The sequence below is a fragment of the Cyrtonyx montezumae genome, unplaced genomic scaffold (assembly GCF_038088225.1).
Source record: "Cyrtonyx montezumae isolate F1298 unplaced genomic scaffold, pur_monq_1.0 scaffold_7, whole genome shotgun sequence".
Taxonomy (NCBI): Eukaryota; Metazoa; Chordata; class Aves; order Galliformes; family Odontophoridae; genus Cyrtonyx; species Cyrtonyx montezumae.
The window spans coordinates 16,965,857-16,988,596 of NW_027072078.1; the positions used below are offsets into that span (position 1 = coordinate 16,965,857).

Consider the following 22,740-nt stretch of genomic DNA (forward strand, 5'->3'; position numbering starts at 1 on the left):
CCATGTCTCATTGGCAGATGTGAACTCAACACCACCTCCAAATCTGTCAGCTATTTTACAGATGGATGGTGATGAACAGTCACTGAGCAGTTTCACAACAGTGCACAGGTGCATGAGTGTTGTCTGAGCTCCACAGCTGCTCACTGACAGTTCCTGAGCGGCTCACCTCCCACAGCGCCAATTTTAGCACCTCAGAGACTGTTGTCTTGACCTGGGCCTGGAACTTCTTGCTAATGAGAACATAGAGGATTGGATTGAGACAACTGTTGATGAAAGCAAGGCCTGTGGAGAGGGGAATGCCATCCTGCAGTAAGTCATGCAAATTTTCATTATGGTGAGCAGAGAGCTCCACAATGCTGAATATGTGATATGGTGTCCAGCAAAGAAAAAAAGCTACAACTACAGCAATGATGGTCCAGAAGAGCCTGCTAGAAGTCAACACTGTTCTCTTCTTTACTTTAACAATCAGCAATGAGTAGCAAATGACCATGGTCAGCAGAGGAAAGAGGTAACCAAATGCAAGCCTCACCCAAATCAGGATGTGATGTCTCAGCAAAATGAGCTCTCTGTCATGCACATGGAAGTTGTTGTAGCAAATGGTGACATTGTTGAAAACGGTAGCAGTGTCTCTGAAGTATAAGGCAGGGCCACCAATAATTGCAGCTGACATCCAAATAATCCCACTAAGAATGAGGGTGTTCTTTATGGTCCGATACTTGTAGGAAAAAACTGGGTGGACAAGGCGGATGTAGCGGTCAAGGCTGATGAATGTCAGGAAGAAAACACTGGCAAACATATTCAGCAGTGCGATGAATGAGTTCATTTTACAGAGCCACTTCCCAAAAGGCCAGTGGAAGCCCATTGCCACGTATGTGATATAAAGGGGCAGAAAGAGAACAAAAATGAAATCTGCAATGGCCAGATTGAGGAACCAGAGTGTAGAGACAGATTTATCCCACTTGAAGCCCATAAACCAGATGACAATGGCATTACCTGGTACTCCCAAAAGAAATGCCACACTGTAAAATGAAAGGGAAATCATATGGGCAATGCTGAGGGTGGATTGGGGTGATTCTTCTTCCTCAGGCAGGTCATAGAAATATGAGTAGTTCTCAAAATCTTCAAATGTCATGTTGCCCAGCTGCCTTCTAGGGAAGAAAAGAAATGGAACAATCAAAGGGGATCTGTTTTACTGTGTTGTACACAGTAATCTGCAACTGCTTTGAGTTTAGTTTCATATTATCTATTACTTCCTAGCTGTCAACCTCTGTTACAAAGCTTGTGAAGTATTTCAGCTGCACACATTTCAAGAAAAACTCCATATAAGTAGTCTGGGAACTATTTTCCTTGCCTTTATTTAAGAAAGCACTGACCACAACATCACTGGTTGATGATGTTGCAAAGTTTTACTGAAGTGTGATTTGTATTCTTTTCTATTTGGGTTTGGTATTTTACTGCTGTAGCAGAAATGCTAAGTTACAGCCTGAAACAATGATTGCACACCTGGCAGGAAGGCAGGGCCAACCCAGGGGAGCTCAGGTGCATGCAGTGTAGTGCACCTGAGTAACCAGAAAGTGGACCTCATTTAAGGGTTGGCAGTGGAAGTAAGGATATCTTGCTGGAGATCCCTGTGTACCTGAGGCCTTCTGAAGGTAAGCAGCTCCTTTCCTTTATTTCTGTGTCTATTGCTGTTGCATTTGAGTAAATCCTTACGTGCTGCAGTCTAGGATCTTGCTATTCTGCTGTAACTGCCATACTTTCTGTTGTTTTGCAATTGCTCTGATCCCATTTGAAGCAAGTTTTATGGACCATGTCTGTATTAGAAATCAGAGAAGCACTGGGCATCTACAAAAGCAAGAAATTGCCAGGAAGCTTTTTTTCTTAAAAAAAAAAAAAAAAAGCTGCATCTTCATACATTCCAAGTTCTAGCTAACAAAATACAGACAGTGATTTTTGTCAGCAAATGAAAGTTCGTGGCTTTATTCCTGTCTATCACACATCCAGCCTCATGTTAAGGAATACTGATTCTCAGACCTACTCAGTGTTAGATTCCCTGGGATACAGCCCAGGCAAAATGCAGTAAAGGATGTAGAGATGAAAATATACTGAAAACATTTCAGTGGCAGTACATACAACTGGCATGTTCTTCCATTAGTGATCTGAAAAACAGGTAATGGAGGAAAGAAAACTAAGCTTCCTGGAGAATAATATAAACTGTAAGAGCTACTGCTGGAAATTAATTGTTTGATTTGTGGTTTTGTTTTTTTTTCTTTTGCCTTAAAAAAAAAAAAAAGCCTAAATTTTCTTCTGTTACAAAAGCTTCTGGAACATGCAACATAATTTTTCAAATAGGAATTTTCCTCTAAAGCTGAAGAGGAAGACTGTAGGAGGGATGGGAGGAGTGAAAAAGGAAAATCAACCAATAGAAAGATCTTGAAGAAAGAAAATAAACACATAGGAAATCATCAAATGACACTTGAGCAGGAGAAAGTACTTAGAGGCACTGTATTCATTCCAAAGTACAGCAAAAGAATAGCATAAATGACCGTGGTCTGATGAAAGTATCTGCCATACTCAAAATAAATATTCTGCTAAATTCTACTGTTATTTAAAGCAATGTTTTCTGGTTGGCCTCAGCTGCACTGAGAGCAGGATATGATCAACCCATTGGCTGTACCACGGATGAGCTTAATGGTATATTTGAGTGATAGTTCTGCTCAGAAACTAAGATTCAGCCTGCGCTTCTGGAACCTGGCTAAGCGTTCCCGTAACTCCTTTAGTATGTTAAAAGATAGCAGAAGGACAGCAGGAGAAAATGCCCTGCAGAAGTGTATCTGCATGCCTGTATTTATATACATAACTTTCCTCACATAAGTGAAACACATTGGCAGGATTTTATTTCTTATTTATAGACAGATGGGATAAGTTTGGAATAACAACAGAGCTGTGTAACTTTCTTTTATTTTTTAAAGCAATAGAAGTCAGTAAAGTCTAGTCTATAAAGAGGCTACGATAACATTTGCCCCTTGCAACTTACATCAAGCTAAAGGAATGCTATTTGCTTTGCTGTCCTGATAAAATGATACATATTGGGCTGTATCCATGTAATTACATGCCCCACGGGGGTAGACTCTGCATCAAATACTGGTACCACCCATCTGAGTAATTTTTTCAAATAGCATAACATCTGCTGAGAAATGGTATAAACAAGCAGCAGTACCACTAACATCTGGAGCAACCCTACATTTGGACAGTTTCAGGGAACACTGACGTTATTTTTAAGTGTGTCTGCCTGTATACAAAATTATACCTTAAAGTTGAAAATACGCAATTAAACTAGTGCCATTTTTCAATATCTTGATGATTAACATCCTGTATCTTAGTCATTAATCAGGTTTGCTTCTAAGTTTCTCAATAGCTAGCACAAATCAACACTTGGGTTCAAGCATTTTCTCCCTGTGTGTAACCCCCGAACTATTTTTTCCTAACTGGGCTAAAAACAACAGATGTTTGCCTTCTGCCCAGCAATGTTAATTTAATATTTGGAATCTCATGGATGATGTACAGCAGAAAGAAAACATAGCTAAATATCAAATACTTACAAGCCTCCTGTAGTTTAAAACTCTTCCACTGGAAGAGCACAAATCTAAAATGCAATGTACTTTGAGGAAATATTTTTTCCAAGGTTATCTTTCTTCCTTATCTCTAACTCCCAGTCTTCCAGTATTGTAACTCTTTAGCAGTGGGGCAAAAGAAGTGGAAGGAGCATTCTTTACCACTGCTCTCAGGACACAGATGCTGAAATTGGCAGTCTTGCTAAGTCTTATCCATATAGCCTAATTCAATTTGAAAGCCCAGAAGCTTCTGTGTGTACCTTCCATATATACAGAGCACTTCTGTAACAAGATTCATGGAATTAGGTGCTGCTCTGAGAAAGATAATCATTAGGGGGATTTTCAGAGGAGCTATGCTGTTTTAAAGCTGTAATGACACAGATTTTTTTCCCTCCAAGAATAATCATTAACATTCACAACATATACTGCGTAGTGTGTTACGCACACTATTCCAAACATGAGTTTCTTAATATATACTTTAAGAAGCAGAATTATCTTGAAGTCCAAATCCAGATCTTGAAAGCGAAGAAATTCCTTATTTTGTTTCTGATTTCCTGCAAAATCTTTGCCAGATGGCCTGATTTCCAGACTGAGAAGACTCTTTCATGAACCTGTCTGCAAACAGAGGTCCAGTAGAGAGAAAAAAAAAGTAGACTTTTTGCAGTTCTCATTTGGCTTCCTTTGTTAGGAAGAGTGAGGGAGATGATGCAGTTCAATGTCTCGGACCATGCAGGTCCAGATCTGGAAAAAATGGCCACAGGGAGGAAAACAAATTTTAATAAACAGGAAAATGTGGTCAGAGGCCTGGCAATAGGACCTGGGGGCAGCTGCAGGTTACAGAACAGTGTCATATTGCATTTGGATGAATATAACCAAGTTTAGTCTTCATCCTGTCATCTTTTTAAATAGTGCACAGACTGTGTGAAGTGTATGCTTAGCATTTGTCCTTTCACTGGTGTCTGTTCCTGTTTGCTGAGGTCACAAGCAGCTCTGAAAACTGAGTTTCCTTGATTCAGTTGCTTAATTATGAATATAGTTGTTAAATTTTAGCCAAATAGGTTTCAGAATGTTTGACTAGAGGTTTCATTTCCTGTGCCCTTCTGTAAAACTGAAATCAATTATGAAATTACTTCATAGGAATATCACAGGGTGATGCTCAGTGTTAATGCATTTCAGAACATTCAAAGAAACAAAGATTATTAATAAATGCATCTAAAACATAAAGCCTAGGAGCTGCTGGGAAGAAATTTTACCATGTGTTACACACAGTGACTTTCTGTGTTTCAGTGAGGAAATACAGAATAAGATCTGAATTGACGGACTTGCAGTTTTTTATTACAAGTACCTGAATTTTGTACTCTCTCACCATTATAGCATTTTAGAAAGGTAAGCCATAATGATCACTCAGACAAATGTCTGAATCTGCTCACAACAGAACAACTTTTGTCATAGAAAGAACAGCCTTGCAGTCATGACATGAGACAAGGTCTCTATTCCTGGCTATGCTGTGTGCATCCTCTTTGACCAGGGGAAGTCATTTGACCTCACCATGCCTCAGCCCTGAGGTCAGTGGAATGGCTTTGGAATGAAATTAGGCTGGGTTTTCAGTCTAAAATAGGAGAAGACAAACAAAACAGTCACTATTTCCTTTCACCTCCCTTGATGTAAGGTCTTCCTGGGGGTTCAAAGTTCTCTGGGCAGCATGCAAGTTGGGGCGCAGTTTAATTGCGCTGGTAGTTTATGCCATGAGTTTGGGCTGCAGCCCATGCAGCCTCTCCCTCATGTTTGACCCTGGAAGTTTAGGAACTTACAGATATGTTCAAGGGAAGAGCTTATTCACTGTCTGTGTTGTGTTAACTTTTAACCAAATATTTGAGTGGCCACCTCTGAATATACTTGTTCAGTGTGATAAACTGTGCTGAAAGCCTTTGGACTGCTAAACTGAGTTCAGGGTTTCAGTGTTGGGCCTTAATAGGAAAATTATAGAATGTGGAGCTGGCTGTCACAATAGTTGGCTTCATAGAGGGCATATAATGCAAAACCCCTTCTTTTAATGTCTTCGTGAATAATTCTGAGCATATCATATTCTGCTTATATGATCTGTAGTTACAGGAAAGCCTGTTTGATTAATTCACTTCAACATTTGTCATTTGCAAGAGTTAGATGTTGGAGAACAGCTAGCTTTTCAAGAGGTCACCCAAAGCCTGCTTGTTATGCTGTGTCTTAGCAATTTGTCTGGATACAGAATTAATTGCAGGGAGGGAGGCTTCGAAAAATCTTCAAGCTTTTGAGGTGCCAAATTTTGAGTTGCTGTAGATTCAAATTCATAAACTACTAGGTGAATTTCATGTTTATCTGTGAAGTTCAAAACAGACGGCTGAGCAAGTTTGTTTGAACAATATATACATTTTTGGAAAGTATTTTACTGAGGCAGAAGTTAAGATCCTAAAATTCACAGACTGATGTGATTACTGATGATATTATGAACTGTCAGCCAACTATATACATAAGATGATCACCTTGTAGGAACATTCTTATGGCAAGAAATGCTTGGTACACCCACACTACAAAGTTAAATCATAACTATGGTATAATTCAAGCTTAAATCTGACCCTGCAGACAAAGCTACTAGGAAACTGGCTGTTGTATCTGGTACACAGAAAAGCAGAATCAAGGCTGGTGTATGTTTTCTCTTCTACAAAAATGCAGAACTGTTCTAATAGTCAGTAGGCATACAGTAATGAAGTGACTTTGTGTGCTGCTGTGAATGTAACAACTTGAACAGATCGTGATAGGTATGCCATGTCTTGAAAATGTTTCCAGTACACAATACGCATATAAATTTGCTCTAGCAGGTAAGACAAAAGTGTAAATAGCCATCATTCTCCATTATGTCTCTCACTGAAACAGTGTTAGGAATGCATATGCAATGTCCTAGCTAGACATCTTCTAAAATTAATGCCAAAAGCAACTATGTTTAAGCAAGGCTGAACACGATACTGTTAGTCATAACACTGCTTTATCTGCGGTATTGAAGTCATCTGACCAGATAATAGTCTCATAACATTTTGTACAAACTGAGTCTTGCAGTGAGATTAACAAACTCTTAGTACAGACACAGTTAATACTGGTAAAACAATGATTTCAGACATGGACTGCTGCTGCCACAGAAATGTTAAACAACAAATGAAAAAATCAAACCTATAACTAAAAAGGCTGCTGTAATAAGAAAAATACCTATGGTAACTCTGGTTTAAATTAACAAATCACTCAGACAACTGCTGCAATTAAGCAGCTTATTTCCATAAACAAGTAACTCAAAATTTCTAGAACCAGCAAATGCATTTGGTAAAAACTTATCTTTTTTCATGCAGATCCCATGCACTAAGATTTCCATCTCCAAAGAAAACACAAACTTGGGTGTATTTGGGATATGCACTGGGAGGAAATGACCTTGTAACTGTTTAGTCAGCTCCTGCCTCATTCCCCTCTGTTAGTACAGCTAAAAGTACAACTAACTCTTTTGGTATTTTTCTGAGTATAAAGGGTTACTCTAATATCTGCAAGTCTATTGTGTGACCATAAACATAAGGTCAAGCAAAATCAACAAAATGACAAAAGTTGAGATGAACAGTGTATTTCAATATTTAAATTATGGTCTTACATCCTATATGACAGAACTGAGTATCTATATAGCAGGCAGTATATATATATATATATAGGCAGTCTATATAGCAGACAGAACTGAGTATCTATATATTGCAGGCAGAAAATTAGAAATGCTAAAGCCCAGCTTGAAATTAGGCTGGCTAATGCTGTAAAGGAGAACAGGAAACCCTTTTACAAATATATTAACAGCAGGAGAAAAACTAAGGAAAATTTCCCTCCTTTACTCAACGAGGCAGGCAATATAACCACAGATGATAAGGAAAAGGCTGAGGTTCTCAATGCCTTCTTCACATCTGTCTTTAATAGACAGGACAGTTATCCAAATGGTACTTGCCCTGACCTGGAAGTCCGGGACGGGGTGCATAATGCACCCCCTGTGATTCAAGCAGAGACGGTCAGAGATCTTCTCCTCCATCTGAACTGCCACAAGTCCATGGGGCCAGATGGGATCCACCCAAGGGTGCTGAGGGAGCTAGCAGAGGTGATTGCCGAGCCACTTTCTGCCATCTATCAGCATTCCTGGTTATCTGGAGAGGTCCCACAAGATTGGAGGCTTGCCGATGTGACTCCCATCTTCAAGAAAGGCCGTAAGGAAGACCCGGGGAACTACAGGCCTGTCAGCCTGACCTCGGTATCAGGGAAAGTTATGGAACAGATGATATTGAGGGAGATCACACGACACGTGCATGGCAATAAAGGGATCAGACCCAGCCAGCACGGGTTCACCAGGGGCAGGTCGTGCTTGTCCAACCTCATCTCCTTCTATGACTGGGTGACCAGACAGGTAGATGAGGGAAAGGCTGTTGATGTAGTCTACCTGGACTTCAGCAAGGCCTTTGACACGGTCTCCCACAGTATTCTCCTAAGGAAACTGGCAGCCCGTGGTGTGGACAGGTTCACTCTTCTCTGGGTGGAGAACTGGCTGGAGGGCCGTGCCCAGAGGGTAGTGGTTAATGGAGTTAAGTCCAGCTGGCGTCCTGTAACGAGTGGTGTCCCCCAAGGGTCAGTTTTGGGGCCCATCTTGTTTAATATCTTTATTGATGACCTAGATGAGGGAATTGAGTGTACCCTCAGTAAGTTTGCAGATGACACAAAGCTGGGAGGATGTGTCAAACTGCCTGAGGGTAGGGAGGCCCTTCAGAGGGATTTGGATAGGCTGAACAGCTGGGCTGAGCAAAATGGGATGAGGTTCAATAAGACCAAGTGCCGGGTCCTGCACTTTGGCCACAATAACCCCATGCAATGCTATAGGCTTGGGGCAGAATGGCTTGAAGAATGTAGAGAGGAAAAGGACCTGGGGGTGTTGGTTGATGCTCGGCTCAACATGAGCCGGCAGTGTGCCCAGGTGGCTAAGAAGGCCAACAGCATCCTGGCCTGTATTAGAAATAGTGTAGCCAGCAGGAGCAGGGAGGTGATCATCCCCCTGTACTCAGCTCTGGTACGGCCGCACCTCGAGTACTGTGTTCAGTTTTGGGCCCCTCACTACAAGAAGGACATTGAGGCCCTGGAGCGTGTTCAGAGAAGGGCAACAAAACTGGTGAGGGGCCTGGAGCACAAGTCTTATGAGGAGCGGCTGAGGGAGCTGGGATTGTTTAGTCTGGAGAAGAGGAGGCTCAGAGGAGACCTTATTGCACTCTACCACTTCCTGAAGGGGGGTTGTGGTGAGGAGGGGGTAGGCCTCTTCTCCCTGATAAGTAATGACAGGACGAGAGGGAATGGCCACAAGTTGCGCCAGGGAAGATTTAGATTAGACCTCAGGAAGCATTTCTTTTCTGAAAGAGTGGTCAGGCACTGGAATGGCCTGCCTAGAGAGGTGGTTGAGGCACCATCCCTAGCGCTGTTCAAGAAGCGTCTAGATGAGGTGCTAAAGGACTTAATTTAGTAGTTGGGTAGAGATAGTGATAGGAGGATGGTTGGACTAGATGATCTTATAGGTCCTTTCCAACCTTATGAACTTATGAACTTATGAACTTATGAACTTATATAACCAGTCATAACACCTAAGTATTCAGAGGCTGTAGTGAAACTGGACTCCTGTGAGAAGTATCATCAGTAGCTTTACAGACAAGAAGGTTGAGAATGAATTACAGGAAGTTTCTGATAAACTAGGTGCTAAACTGAAAATCCTCACCCGGTTCTTCACAGTCCAATCTTCCTTTCTTAAAAATAACACCATCCTTTCACTCACAATGAAGTGAAGAAACCACAGCTTCACCTCTGGGATACCTTCTCCTTCCTGAAACAGGACTCTGCCCTGTGACACAATGTCCACTGTTTGGGTGGGAGCCAGCACCTACCTGGGCAGCCCTGCAGTTTCTGGTTGGCTTTCTCTGTAGTAAAAAGTAGCCTACAAAACTCAGACCTGACAGATAAAGATAAGCCTGGACAATCCCTGTCCAGGCTTATCTTTATCTGTCAGGTCTGAGTTTTGTACACATCCTATTCTTCCTTAAATGCTGTCAATACTTTCTTTAGCTACGAGCCATCATAATAATTACATGTGTAGGATAATGGAGACACCTCAAAAATTTTAAAGCTGTTGTCTTGGCTAAACAGTGTCTGGATGTCTAAGATGATAAATGTTTGTATTTCTAATCAAGCGTGACTTTTTAATGTTTCTCATGCAAGAGTTATGTGCAACTTTTAGGTCACAACTGTTGCACATTTGTGATGGAAGATTTTGATAGGCTTTTATATAATCATTACATGATCATGCAACTACAGTGTTTTTAATAGGCTGTCCTACTTCAGCAAACAAATGCATTAATCGCACCGCTTTCCTAAGAGGAAGGAACAAATGAGCACAGAATAAAGTGAATGTGGGGATTTCTTTCAGACTACAAACGGTTGTCTCAGCAGACTGATTAAGGCCAATTAAATATATGTTAGAAAGCAGCCATTATGAAATTACTTCAGGGACGAGGTCATTACAGGAGGGGGAAAAAAGTAATCAAAAACCACTCTCCAGCAAGATAAAAAAAATTTCTATGAAATAACATAAAATCAACTTATCTGCTATCCTTATTGTCCTTTTAACAAGAATTAAGAGCTAATCCCAGGAAATAAAGATTAGCAAGACAATAATTGCTGAAATATGCCTTTCAATGATCTGTTTTATATATTCATTTTCCAGTCACTTCCAACAGTGTGTGTTGTTAGATACTGCCTTCTAAATCTTTCTTCTATATTAGTTTTATTGCTCATTGAACAGAAGTTTCTTCTACCTATGGTTATATTACTCATGATACATACTCTTGCAGAGGTTTACCAGAACGCTCATTTCCAAGCAGTGCTAGTATAAAAACCAAAACATTCCAGCTGATGAGACGGCATACTTCTAGGCCTTCACAGTTAATCAAGGTAGGTCACTCTGAAGGTAATGCCTCCTATTTATTTTCATGGAAACTACAATAAATACAAAGAGCACAATAACATGATTTGATAGAGCAAATTCTCATCTACAAAACGCTTTTTCAATACAGTCACTATCATTAGCTATGCAGTGATGAAGAAGAGCCTGCACGTTGTGCTTGTAAAAACCTGACTGACCATCCCAAATATGGCTTTTTTTCATGTCACTCTTTCCACTGCTGAAATGCACCACCCACCACCTCACTGTGTTTGCATCCACTTTTTGTTCTCCAGAAACATTCAGCAAGCATCAATGAATGTCAGTGGGCGCCATTTTTTAAGTGTGGAGGAATTCAATTCTACCCCTTTGCTTCATCCACTCTTCCATCTCAGATGATGTTCTGTCAGACTGCCCCTCTGCTGCCATCTGTTACACAGCAACAAAAAGAAATAGAATATTGGTGGGAAGGTTAAATCTCTACTGCCATACCACCAACATAATAAAATGGGAAGCATTACCTTTGGAGGACTTGTAATAAGGTCACTATGTACTGCTGATGTTCATACAGGTTTTTTTGTTTTGTTTTTTACATTAAACTCAGGTCCAAATTAACTGCTGTTTTCCTGCAAAACTAAACAACAACAACCAAAAAGAAAAAAAATATCCAGAACTATACTAGTAAAACATTTTCAGAAGGACTGGATGTTTATCTATTTCCCTAATATGGTACAGGGAACACTGCCTTACAGTGATGAGAATAGATGGCATCTGATTCAGATGTTAAACTAGAAGCTTGGAAATACTGGCTTTATAGGTTTCCTGTATTACCTTTGCAAATCACTTCTATGTCACATTGAATTAGACTCCACTGGACATGGTACAATACACTCCAGTTAGAGTTTAAGACAGTGAGAAACATCTTTTTTTTTCTTAAAAGGACAATAGTTCTTAACATTTCTGAAAGATCCCACTAGAACAATATGAGGCTGAGTCCTTCGAAAGATGATCAGAAAAAGAAATGGGAGTGTTGAAAATGATATTACATTGTTACTTCAGGGGCTTTCTCTTCACAGTTTTGTTGTCTCTCTCAACCAGGTAGCTTCAAAAGAGATCGAAACTTGCTGTGCCAGGCTCACACTTGCTGAAAGAGGCAAGTATTTTGTGCTGGGAAAGTATTCAAAGGCCCTAGCTTTTGGAGATCAAAGCCTCACTGCATCTAGGCTCAGCGTGAACATAATGAGAGACAATTCCTGCCTTGTTTATACTCAAAACAGAATAAACAGACACACAAGAAATAGGGAAAGGAACAGAAGTTACTTGCCTAAAGCCAAACAGTAGATTCAAATGTAGAGATGAAGGTAGAACCCGGACCTTGCCAGAACAATGAAGAAGCGAATATATTTTGTGGATAAGGGGAAAAGGTGCTGGCTCTTCACAACTGTGTCTTATAATTCTGGAAATATTTCCTTCTGAGAAGAGTCAGGGATGGGAGAGAGATATCAGGGAAGAAAGAAATAGACAAAGCTTAGAGGAAGACAAGTGAAGTTATCAGAGATGGGAACACGTTGTTACTTGTCCTCCTGAAAGATCTTTCTGTTGTTTAACCCAGAATTCTAGAAGTCAAACTAAAAAAAATGCCATTCATTGCCCATTAGACTGCATGTTTTTCTGCTTTCTCTGCATGCAGTGACCTGATCAATATTTAAAAAAATGCCAACAAAAAAATCTCAAGCGGAAAGAATTAAGCAGACAACTAAATGTTAGGCTAACCATGGAAAATTTACTTTGGCTTCCATTCTTATACAAGTATAACTGAGCACTAGATGGCTTATGGCTGTGAATGTGTTAAAACTGCATCTACAACTCTGAATGATTTTAGGGTTAGAAAAATGTGAGAATAATGGTAGATACTGAAAACTGAATACTAAAGTTCTTGGAAAAGTCTGGAGTCTTCTGGAGTGCTGGCCTTTGTAGATACCTCTGAAACCAAATCTTGCTTACAGAAATGGGTTTTGTTAATTTGTCATTGGGTCCACTAAGGAAAAGATATTCTCCCTGAAGCATGTCTGTTCGGTTCCTCTAAAGAACTGTAATGCAGTAAAGCAGTGGGCAGGTGAAAAAGAGCAGCAACAAACCAGCAAAGACTCTCTGGAAGTGAGCAGTCATAGCCTGATACATGTTTTTTTTCCTTATGTCTTTTCCTTATACCCATGGCATCTGGAACATACTGAAAATAAGAGCATAGATGCAAGTGCTTTGAGGACAATTTTTTTTGTGTGTGTCAAGCACACTGTAAAAGAGTCATTGAGTGTTGGGGAGATGATCCATGCATGATATCTTCCTTTCTAAAACCAAATGTCTCTTGGGTACTGGCCACCCCGGTCTCAGCAGTTCCTTCTGGTAATGTGCCATGAGAAACTCTTCCTCCAACTCTTTTCTTTTCTGAAAAGTCAGCAACAACACAGGCTGCTTATGAAACTTCTAGCTTCAGAATGAATGGAGACTAATCAAACCATTATTAAAAATAATGAGTGAAAATTAGCCAGACAACCAGCAACCACAGTGAGACAGGCATCTGAACTGTTGACACATTCCATGAGACAAAATGAATGCTTTTGTTACTGGCTTTTTTTATTCAACAGACTACAATGATCTGCAAAACTATCTATTTACTGTTTGGAATAGTGGACTTATTCACACATTCACACACAAAGATGTTTAAGAACAGATCACAGACTGAAAAGCTTAAATGTGAAATTATTCAAGAAGAAAATTTTGTTCAGCTAGAATGCAAACGTGTCTTAATTCTCAGTGAATCTATACATCTTCTATAAAGCTACAAAAAGAATTCTCGTATTTTGTTTGAATTTACAAAATAGTATTTAAGAAGGCTAAAGAGGACGATGACGTGGCGATCAATAGGGCAGAACAGGAGGTGGAATCCAGTCTTGCCTATTGTATACTCATATAGGAAGCTTTAAATCTTGTTGCTTCCTAGAAAACACTATTCCATGTACAGAGTTACAGATAGATCCACATCTTTCCACCTTACTTCATGATAGTGGTGAAAACACACAAGCCTTCCAGCTCAGATCACACGGAACTCTTTATAATTCTTCATGACTGTAACTGTTCTAAATAATTATGTTCTTATCCTGTTAATAATTACAGACTTGACAATTGTTAACAATCAATTTGTTATCTGAAGTTGAAATGATATCCAGTTCCTCTCCTGGAATCTAGATCAGAACTAATGTACTTATTTTTCATATTACTGGAATTTGGGATAGCTGGAGATGTATCATCCCTAAGCAAAGCAAGCTAATGAAACTAACACAAGGTGTGGGGAGATATTTTAGCCAAGGTCAGCTGGCATTCTTTGGCTGGCTAAATTACTCAAACAGCGTATAAACACATTTAGAAGTTATTAAAATTTAAATTCACACCTACTTTCATATCCCTGCTTGCTTCAGGGCTGGTTCAAAATAATCTTTGAAACAAATGAATGTCACATTCTTTATACTAAGAAATTCTTTTAGCCATTATACTACCTTACAGAATTTGCATGTGAGTGTTGCTTTGTATGTAGATGCATGTTATTCTGAAGAAATGGAGAGAAAGGTTAAAATTTTAATAGAAAGTTTGACCCACCTTCTAAGTTTTTCAGATGAAAGCACGCTCTAAGTCAGGGATGTGCTCTCTGTAGCAGAAGGAAGAACGGAATGATCTGTAGAGTTCAGAGTGACTTCAGTGTGATTCCAGCTGCTTCACTTGGCTACTGCCTTCCTCCTAATAAAGCTGCAGAATGATATAACGCTGTGTTTGTTTTCAGCTGTGAGGAAGTTGTTTCCAACTTCCCTTGGTTTGCTAAACCGGGTTTTGAAATATTGCCCTTCTGTATAATCCCAGTATTTTACCAAAATAAATGTTAGACGTGAATGACTCATTTTGGCCAGTGTCCAAGCAAGCAACAGATGTGGTGGCTGATGAATGGAAATGGACTTTACAGTTGCAGGCTGCTTTTTGTTATGTAGAGAAGGATTTGAACAGTACTTCTTTTGTTTCTGACCACTCTGGCTTATAGAAAATAACGTTGAATGAACAGAAAGATGCTTAAGCTACACTGAAAGCATCATTTTCTTAACAGTACTCTGAGATACTTTCAGTTTGTATTTAGGATTATTAAACTCCCTTTGTATGCAAGAGAAAAGTGAACTTCTCAAAGTATGAGTTACTAGTCCTCTTGCCCATCAGTGTAATTCTGTGGTCAGACATTTAAACTGGGCTTTAGGAGACTTGGCTTGAACCCCAGTTCTGTCAAGAGGCTACTGAGTGTTTGTGGTCAAGCCTCATGCTCTCCACATACCTTAGCCTCTCTGCCAGTAAAATGTGAATATTATTCTCCAAGTATCTTTGTACCATAGTGTCACTTGACTTTGATGGTACTGCGTTCATCATACCACTTTAAATCAGCTGTGGGTCTGTCAGCCCACTCCTGCCAAAACGTAAATCTAGTGGAAGGAACAATCTTAACTGCTGCACTTATCTGTGACTAGTTCAAAACACCTAAAATGTTCAACACTGATTGAATTCAGTCAACTCTACTGATTCCAGTAAAAACAATAATAATAAAAATAATAATAAAAATGAGGGAATTACTTAGTGAGAAGCAGAAACAATGAAATTTCAGCATTCGGTCAGTAAGACTATCATTTTTAAGTGCTACTGCTGTGGCTCACAAGTTATAGAATCTCTTATCAGGAGCCAGAAACTCCCTCCAGCAAAACAATCATGTTTTGTCTTTCTCCCAAGTCAGTTCTTCTTGTTCTGCCAATATAACATAGAACGCTGATAGCTTGTATGAGGAGGCAAAAAGCTACAGAGGAAAGAAGGACGGAGATTATGTTACAGCAGGACACAGAGTCTGGACCTGGAGAAGATGACAGCGGTGGGACATCACACCTATAAATATGTGACATAGACAGGTATCTGGGTTGCCTGAAGAGAGCAGAAAGACTTCAGAAGACCTCATGATTTGGCAATATTTCTTGCTGTTTAAATATTTATTCTTTCTTCTAGGTAACTGACAGGTGAATCTTAGCTGATAAAAAGCTCTTTTAATAGCAGTTATCTTGTAAATATTGGGATAAGGTGAATCCAGGCACCGTTCAACTGCGTATCTGCAGAGTATTTTGCTTGTAATAGTACACGAGTCTATCTCTGTAGATACTTTGTCAAATCCAGTTATTGTAAGGCAGTTAATTCAAAGGCTTGCTCAGCACTATCTGAGTAAGGCAAGAGAGAAAATTACTGGGTAGAAATGCCCACACACAATCTGTACTAAAAGACAAACCTCAGCAAGCAAATTGGAATCACATACATGTCAGTTTCTCTTCACCTTCTTGGTGCAGGGAGCATTCTGCTGAGTGCAATGGTTTCTATTAGTTTGAGATGGAGAACAGTTATCTATAAGAGGCTGTTTCCTTCACCTTAAATTTAAGTTGACTGGGACTGCTCTAACATGTACTGAGTTGATAGTTCAACTCCTTCATTCTTCTGAAGCACAGGGGGATTAAAATTCACACAGCAATTTTCTTCACTCTGCCTATCATGGTGGGAAACAAAAAATCACAACTGAAGGATCCAGAAGAAATTCTGTGGAGACAATTTCTCATGGAAAAGGAGGGCTTCTTTCCTCCCTAGGGTTAGCAAGTCACAGGATTTCAAAGATATTTTTTTCTGCCTGTGTGCTCTACCTACATTTTCTCCTTTCAAATTGAGAAGGACTTCTGCACTACTGAACAATTACTAAATTTGCACAGTATGACCTGCATGTGCAATGTATCTGTGAGCTAAAAAAAGGAATAGTATTTTACAAACTTCCATTTAAATGGAAAACATTTTGTTTTGTTTTTCTGTTCAGAGCTAAATATATCACTTCATTCTTCTACAGTTGTGATTAACCACAAAGGGAATCTCACATCCCTGAGGAATGCAAGCTTGGTTCCTACAACTTCCTATGTTTTAATTCCTTCTGTGCTAACAGTAAAAACTGGAATGGTGAGTTCAACATTTTTGCATATACAACACATTAACCATTGATATCATTTTACCAGTGTGATCTTTTCAGATACTTTTTGAATGTTGTATGCCTGGAAGAAAGTAAACGAAAAAGCTACCCCTTGTTTCCTTTCACGTCTTTTTCCTTTTCAACAGGGTAAGTTAATGAAGTTCTGGAGCTTTTACTCTACATTTCGGTAAGTGTAGGACTTGAAGAGCAGAGAACTAGTTATTTACATCTGATAAAAACGAACAAGGGAGAACATTCTCATACAAATAACAGATTTGGGGTTGAACAGCGGTGAATAAACTAGGTCTATTGAAAAGCAAATGCGTTTTAAAACATAATTTTTCTTATTTTCTTTAAAAACAAACATACAAAAGAAGCAACCTATAGAACAAAAACAGTATATATGGAAAGAAAAATACAGAGAAGCCTTCTGAAAGAAGTATTTTACCAGCATTAACCAAAGCACAAGTTACTGAGTAACAAAACCAAAACAGCTTTAATTTACCAGGATTAGAAATAATTGTCTGTCAGTTGTGACTATTATTTATCACCTACAGGACCCCTGGTTCTTATCAAGGTGTACATTAATGCAAGCAGATAATCTCATCACTGAAGAACACATCAGACTAAATCCAAAGTGTATACAATCAATTAAGTTGCACCAATCATGAATTTGTAAATTCAATGAAACAAAAGATATTTGTTTTTCCCATGGTTAATTTAAGCTGAACAACACAAGAAATAAGCTACTTACTTTTTGAGGATTTAGACGTCCTCATTGTTTGAATTAACACCTCATGGATAAAAATCCTCTCTGGAAAGACTGAATTTAACTACCTGACTATCAGGAAAAGAGTAATTTCCTCCCTTTCCGTGAAACTAATGACTATTCATGCCTATCCTTTTGGTGAATGTTTGCTTGCGGCTTAACTGCCTGCTGTATACCGTAGTCAGTAACTACAACAACATTCTCCAGCGTTTAGACCAAACAACCTGATGAAGGGAGGTTTTAGCAGATCCACATCCTCTTTCTATGCAGATATTGGGATTCTGAAGACTTTCATGTATAACATGTTGAAAAAAAGATCAACATGTGCAAAAAAGCCACACAAGCATAGGAATGAATTACTGTATGTATGTATATGTATGTATAAGCGTACAAGTTTGAACAAGATTTTTAAAAGCAGCACTTTATGCAGCTCCCACAAACAAAACAAGTGAAGTTTTATGATGAATATTGGGCACTAATTTACATGGAAGTGTAATAAAAGCACAGGGATGTACCTGAGCCATATCTTTTCCAGATTTTTGCTACCTCCATCTACTTGGCTCCAAGTCACCAGTATGAATACCTACATCTACTCTTTCAAATAAGTGAAGTCTTTTTTTCTATTTAAAGTCTAACTTCTGAGGGTTCAATCATCCATCTTTTATATACCAGCATTTAGATTAAGCTCACAGTTCGACTTGGGTTGTACACAGCGGACCTAAATCTGTGACCCAGGAGGTCATCTAAATTTCACCTTCTGCAATTGTCCATAACAATCCACAACTAAATTGTTGAAGTTTGTCATAACGATTAACAATGCAGCAAACCAGCAGGTTCATGAAGGAGGAGAGGATGAGTGCCAGTCCCTCTCTGGTGCGCCACCAGACCATCTCTCTCAGCTACTGAGACAGCTGTGACAGAGCTGCTCTGAAACACTTGACAAACTGCAGTTAGAAGTTAAAAAGGAGTTCTCCTTACATGCAAAATATAGAGAGCAAAGCTGAGGTTTAATACAAAATAAAGGACAGCAAGCAAGCTGCCTGCATAACAAGCAAGGAGCCTATACAGAACATATGGATTATCAAGCAAGGTTGCTCTTTATAGCATTACTGCTCAAAATCTTAAGAGAAACTTCTAGGCAAGTGTGGAACGCTGAAGCCTGCTTGTTACTCTCTACAGTACTGTCTAGCTGTTGATATTCCTTCGGATTTATGGACATGCAAGGGCTTTAAACTGGACAGTAGCACCTTGCACATAAATGGAGAATGGTTCCTGAATACCAGTGCAAAGCCATTGCAAATCAAGTCCAAACTGGAGACCAAAGAGCGGATGTGAGCGCAGTGAGGCGGTGGGTGGTACCTTTCAGTGGTGGCAAGAACAATGTAAAAGATCCAGACAGAGAGGCAAGTTTTTACAAGCACAGCGTGCAGGCGCTTCATCATCGCTGAGAAAAATGCATAGATAATGGTGGTGACTATGTTTTGTAGCTGAGAATTTGCTTTACCAAATAATATTATTGTGTTCTTTGTATCTTTTGTATTTTCCATGGAAATAAATAGGATCAACTTTTGGAGTGACCTACTTTCCATTTCTGTTACCCTTACAGAGAAGGAAACTTCCACTTCTCCATTTCAAGATGAGAAACAAGGCAAAGGAGCACTACAGTAAGTCTATATACCTCATGTCCAAAGCAGAAACTGATTCTCAGCTACTTCTGTATTATAAGCTCAGACCTACATCTAGCAACATGTAAGAGACTTCTGGTTTTACTGATGAACCAGAAGACAAAGACACTGAACTCTGATCCAGAAAATTATTACAGTTACAGTAATAGTACACTGCTGAACACCAAAGGTACATAAAAGGTTTTTTGTTTTTTCTTCCTCCATTTTCTGGATTTTCCATGAAATTGTCCCCATATTTTCCAACTGTAGGAGAAAGAGGTTTCTTTCAAACTCTGACACTGTTGCTTATCAGCTTTGCTAGACTAAAAGCAAGTTTTGTCCCTGGGGAAAAACAGAACTTCTTTATTCCACATTATTTAAACTTCCTGCTTTATTTATTTATTTATTTATTCCTCTGAATTGGATAAAGAAATCTTTCTTTAAATGATTCCCAAAGTAAAACAAGGTTGAGTCTGCTTGCTCTCACATGTAAGAAAATATTTTATGTGGTTTATTGTGGGAACATGAAAAAATTAAATATAATTTAGAACAGCCAATGTGGAAGAAAAGAGTATTTATTTAACTACCTTGGGAATACATTTTGACCTCACCTTAAACTGCCTGCAGAACATCAACAGACTCAACATAATAGCATATATATTTGCAGCTCCCTGACTCCTATAAATTACACTACAGACAAGGAAGCTGCTGAGGTATTTTACACTCAGGGTCATTCATCCACATCTATTTAAAACTGGAACTGTTCAATTGAAATTTATATATATATATATATATATAAACATTTAATTTATATATTAAATGGGGTCAAGGTAGGTAGATAACTTCTGGAAGCCTGAATACTGAACATTCCTAAAAATAGAACGCATCTCCAATAAGCTTTGAGAAAATTAACTCTATTGAAAATACTTAATTCCCTGCCTGAACAACAGGGACAATATTTATTTTCCTGGAAAAATCTCAGGGTTCCTACTAGGACAGAAAGGGAAGTGAGCTGGAAGGGAATAATAGCCACCTACGATTTCTATTTCAAATATTTCAATGTTAACATTAGGTTCCCATATAAAACTTGCATTCATTTTGTGACGTACCTATACCATGAAAAGGAAGGATAGTTTAAAATCTGCCAATCAAAACATTCTGCTATGCAGATGAGAATAATGCTGTTCTAAGTGTGTTTCATACCTGCTTTCTGTTTGTGGTTAATCCTAGAACCTGCTATTCTTTCCATTTCCTTCATAGATGGAGGCTCTCAGGTCATAGAGCTCCCTTCAGCACAGGCAAATGAAGTCATCACTTTCTACTGCATTTGTTAGCATGCCCATTTCAGAAGTTATTGTCTATTTCAGAGCGATTTGGTAATGAATAACTGCACTTGAAAATGTTGTCAGCTCTCAAGGGCTGATCCAACTGTATCAAACAGGCAAAATAAACGATGCTATTTTTGAAAACGAATATAAAACAAATGGGAAATAGAATTAAGAAATGTTAAGGGACTGTTATTTCTGAAGCTAAAAATAAATCCATGCACAAGCTGAAGGTGAAAGAATATCCTGCAATTCATGACCAGTCATGACAAGCAACCCCCAACCTACTTCCTGACCTAATCCTGTTCTTTGTGTCACGTTTTTAAAAACACAGGCACTGTTATTTCAGAGAGATGAACTCGCTGGACAATTATTAGCAGAGAGTAGAAATAACTGTGAATGCAACACCAAGCTATTTAGCACTTCATGATGAAAGATGCATTCTCTGAAAGCAAACATTATTTCGATCTACAAATGGGAAAAGGATCCCAAGGCTTTATTATCCCCTTTATTTTGAAAAGTCAAGCAAATTTTATTTTGCTCCACAAGAGGGCTGTCAGGACACCGAGACATTTTCTCTATGTATATTCCTTCAGCAGCACGTTTAGGCTTGGTTCAGTAATAAAGAATTTTAGGCAGTGCAAGATCAATGTATACAAACCACTCAACTGTTGCTTTAATTTCTTTGCAGAAGGTCCGTTCATAATTTCTGCTTTAGGATAAAGTGTCTTGAAAACACGTTAACTTAAGCTACTGGAAAGATTCAAAACAGTTGAGCTGTACTAGATTAGGGATTTCAGAGTAAACAAGAACAGAAGTAGCCCATCATGAAGGAACATTCTGAAAGCACTGAATTCTGATGCATTTTGTACATTTTTGGTGTTTAAAGAGACACATTTTGAGTTGCCTCATCAGCTGTTCCTTCTGGATGACTTGCCAGCAAGTGAACAGCAACAGCAGCTGTAAACAGCAACAACAACAGGCTTGGAATGAGCGTGAATGTCACTGAATTTTGCTCAGCATTATTATAATAAAAATCTCTGTATTCTCTAAAGTACATGTGTACAAAAATCTACTATCCAGAGCAATTACAGAAAAAAAGAAAAAAAAAAAAAGGTGTGTTAATATAATCCTTTAATGCATGTGAAGACTTTTTTTCTTTTTTAAACTCTGAAAACACTACTTCTAGGTAGTGATTATATAGGGGAAGAAGTACCACAGAATATCACTTCATTCCTCCAGTTTGTCTGCAGCCTTAAGTTTGTAAATACAGAAAAATATGGAAGCCATGAAATACCTGACAACACATGCCTAAATTCTGTTGTCTTTGATTAATAATCCAAAAGACAGAAAATTCCTTTCCATCTTTGCAAGAAAATATTCAGGAATATTCCTAGGATAAGCTAGATGGCATTGTAAGATGGATTCTGCAGCGTTCTTTGCTAAGGAATTTTGCTTTACATGAGATATTCTGGAAATGAAATGTCAGTACTAGAGCTACAATGCAGCCTCAGATATGTAACTGAGCTTACTTTGTTCCAACAAGTTATCCAGAGCTGGTAATCCGCTGTAACTCACTAAGCTTGCTGTGAACCCATCATAAAGGTAAACTAGTTTGGCTTCAGATTGTATTTCAAAGTGTGTTTGCCACAGATAGAACATACACCTTTAAACAGTGCAACTCTGCTGACATGAAATAATTTTGCCATGTGCCCGAACTTTCACATATGTAAATATTCTCCAGAGAAATACTGTAAATCTGCAAGATTTTATGACTGCTTCCCACAAATCTCCATTGCAACCTGCAGGATGCTATCTAAAACTAGGTTTTCACTTGTCCATCTCTGAAATCAAGACTCATTCCCATGTTACTGAAGTGATTGATTCTCCACACATTCCTACTGCAATCACACACCTTCTGACTAGCCCATCTTACTGAGTTATGTCTAACAAAATGTAACTAAAATTAGTGGATCTCGTCAGCCTTGAGAAACAAAATCCCTATGCTATACATACCCATTGTACCCCCCCTTCTTATTTAATCAGTTAAGAATTTTGCCAAGTTCTGTATTAAACCAGGCAACAAAATGTCACTGGGCAACTTAAGTTCTGCGTAAGCTACTTATCCCTTGGCAATGAAAATATATCCGTATCTAAGCAAAAGAATCCAAAGAATTCAACAGCAATTTAAGTAATTTCCCTCCTAAAGTGGAGCCTTTTCCTGTTGTTCTTCTGTGCTGTTTCTCTGTGAGACTTTCTGTGCCCAATTACTCGATC

At 38.9% G+C, this 22,740-nt stretch overlaps 1 protein-coding gene across 1 annotated transcript in view; it reads right to left on the reverse strand.

Annotated features, from left to right (window-relative positions):
* CMKLR2 (chemerin chemokine-like receptor 2) overlaps window positions 1-22,740 on the reverse strand; it is a 23,324-nt gene continuing 584 nt past the window's right edge. The window contains exons 2-3 of the mRNA XM_065751017.1: window positions 14,283-14,433; window positions 1-1,145 (exon numbers count right to left, since the gene is read on the reverse strand). Of these exons, the coding sequence (XP_065607089.1) occupies window positions 80-1,132 (1,053 nt within the window). The 5' untranslated portion in view covers window positions 1,133-1,145; window positions 14,283-14,433 and the 3' untranslated portion in view covers window positions 1-79. The remainder of the gene's footprint in view (window positions 1,146-14,282; window positions 14,434-22,740) is intronic.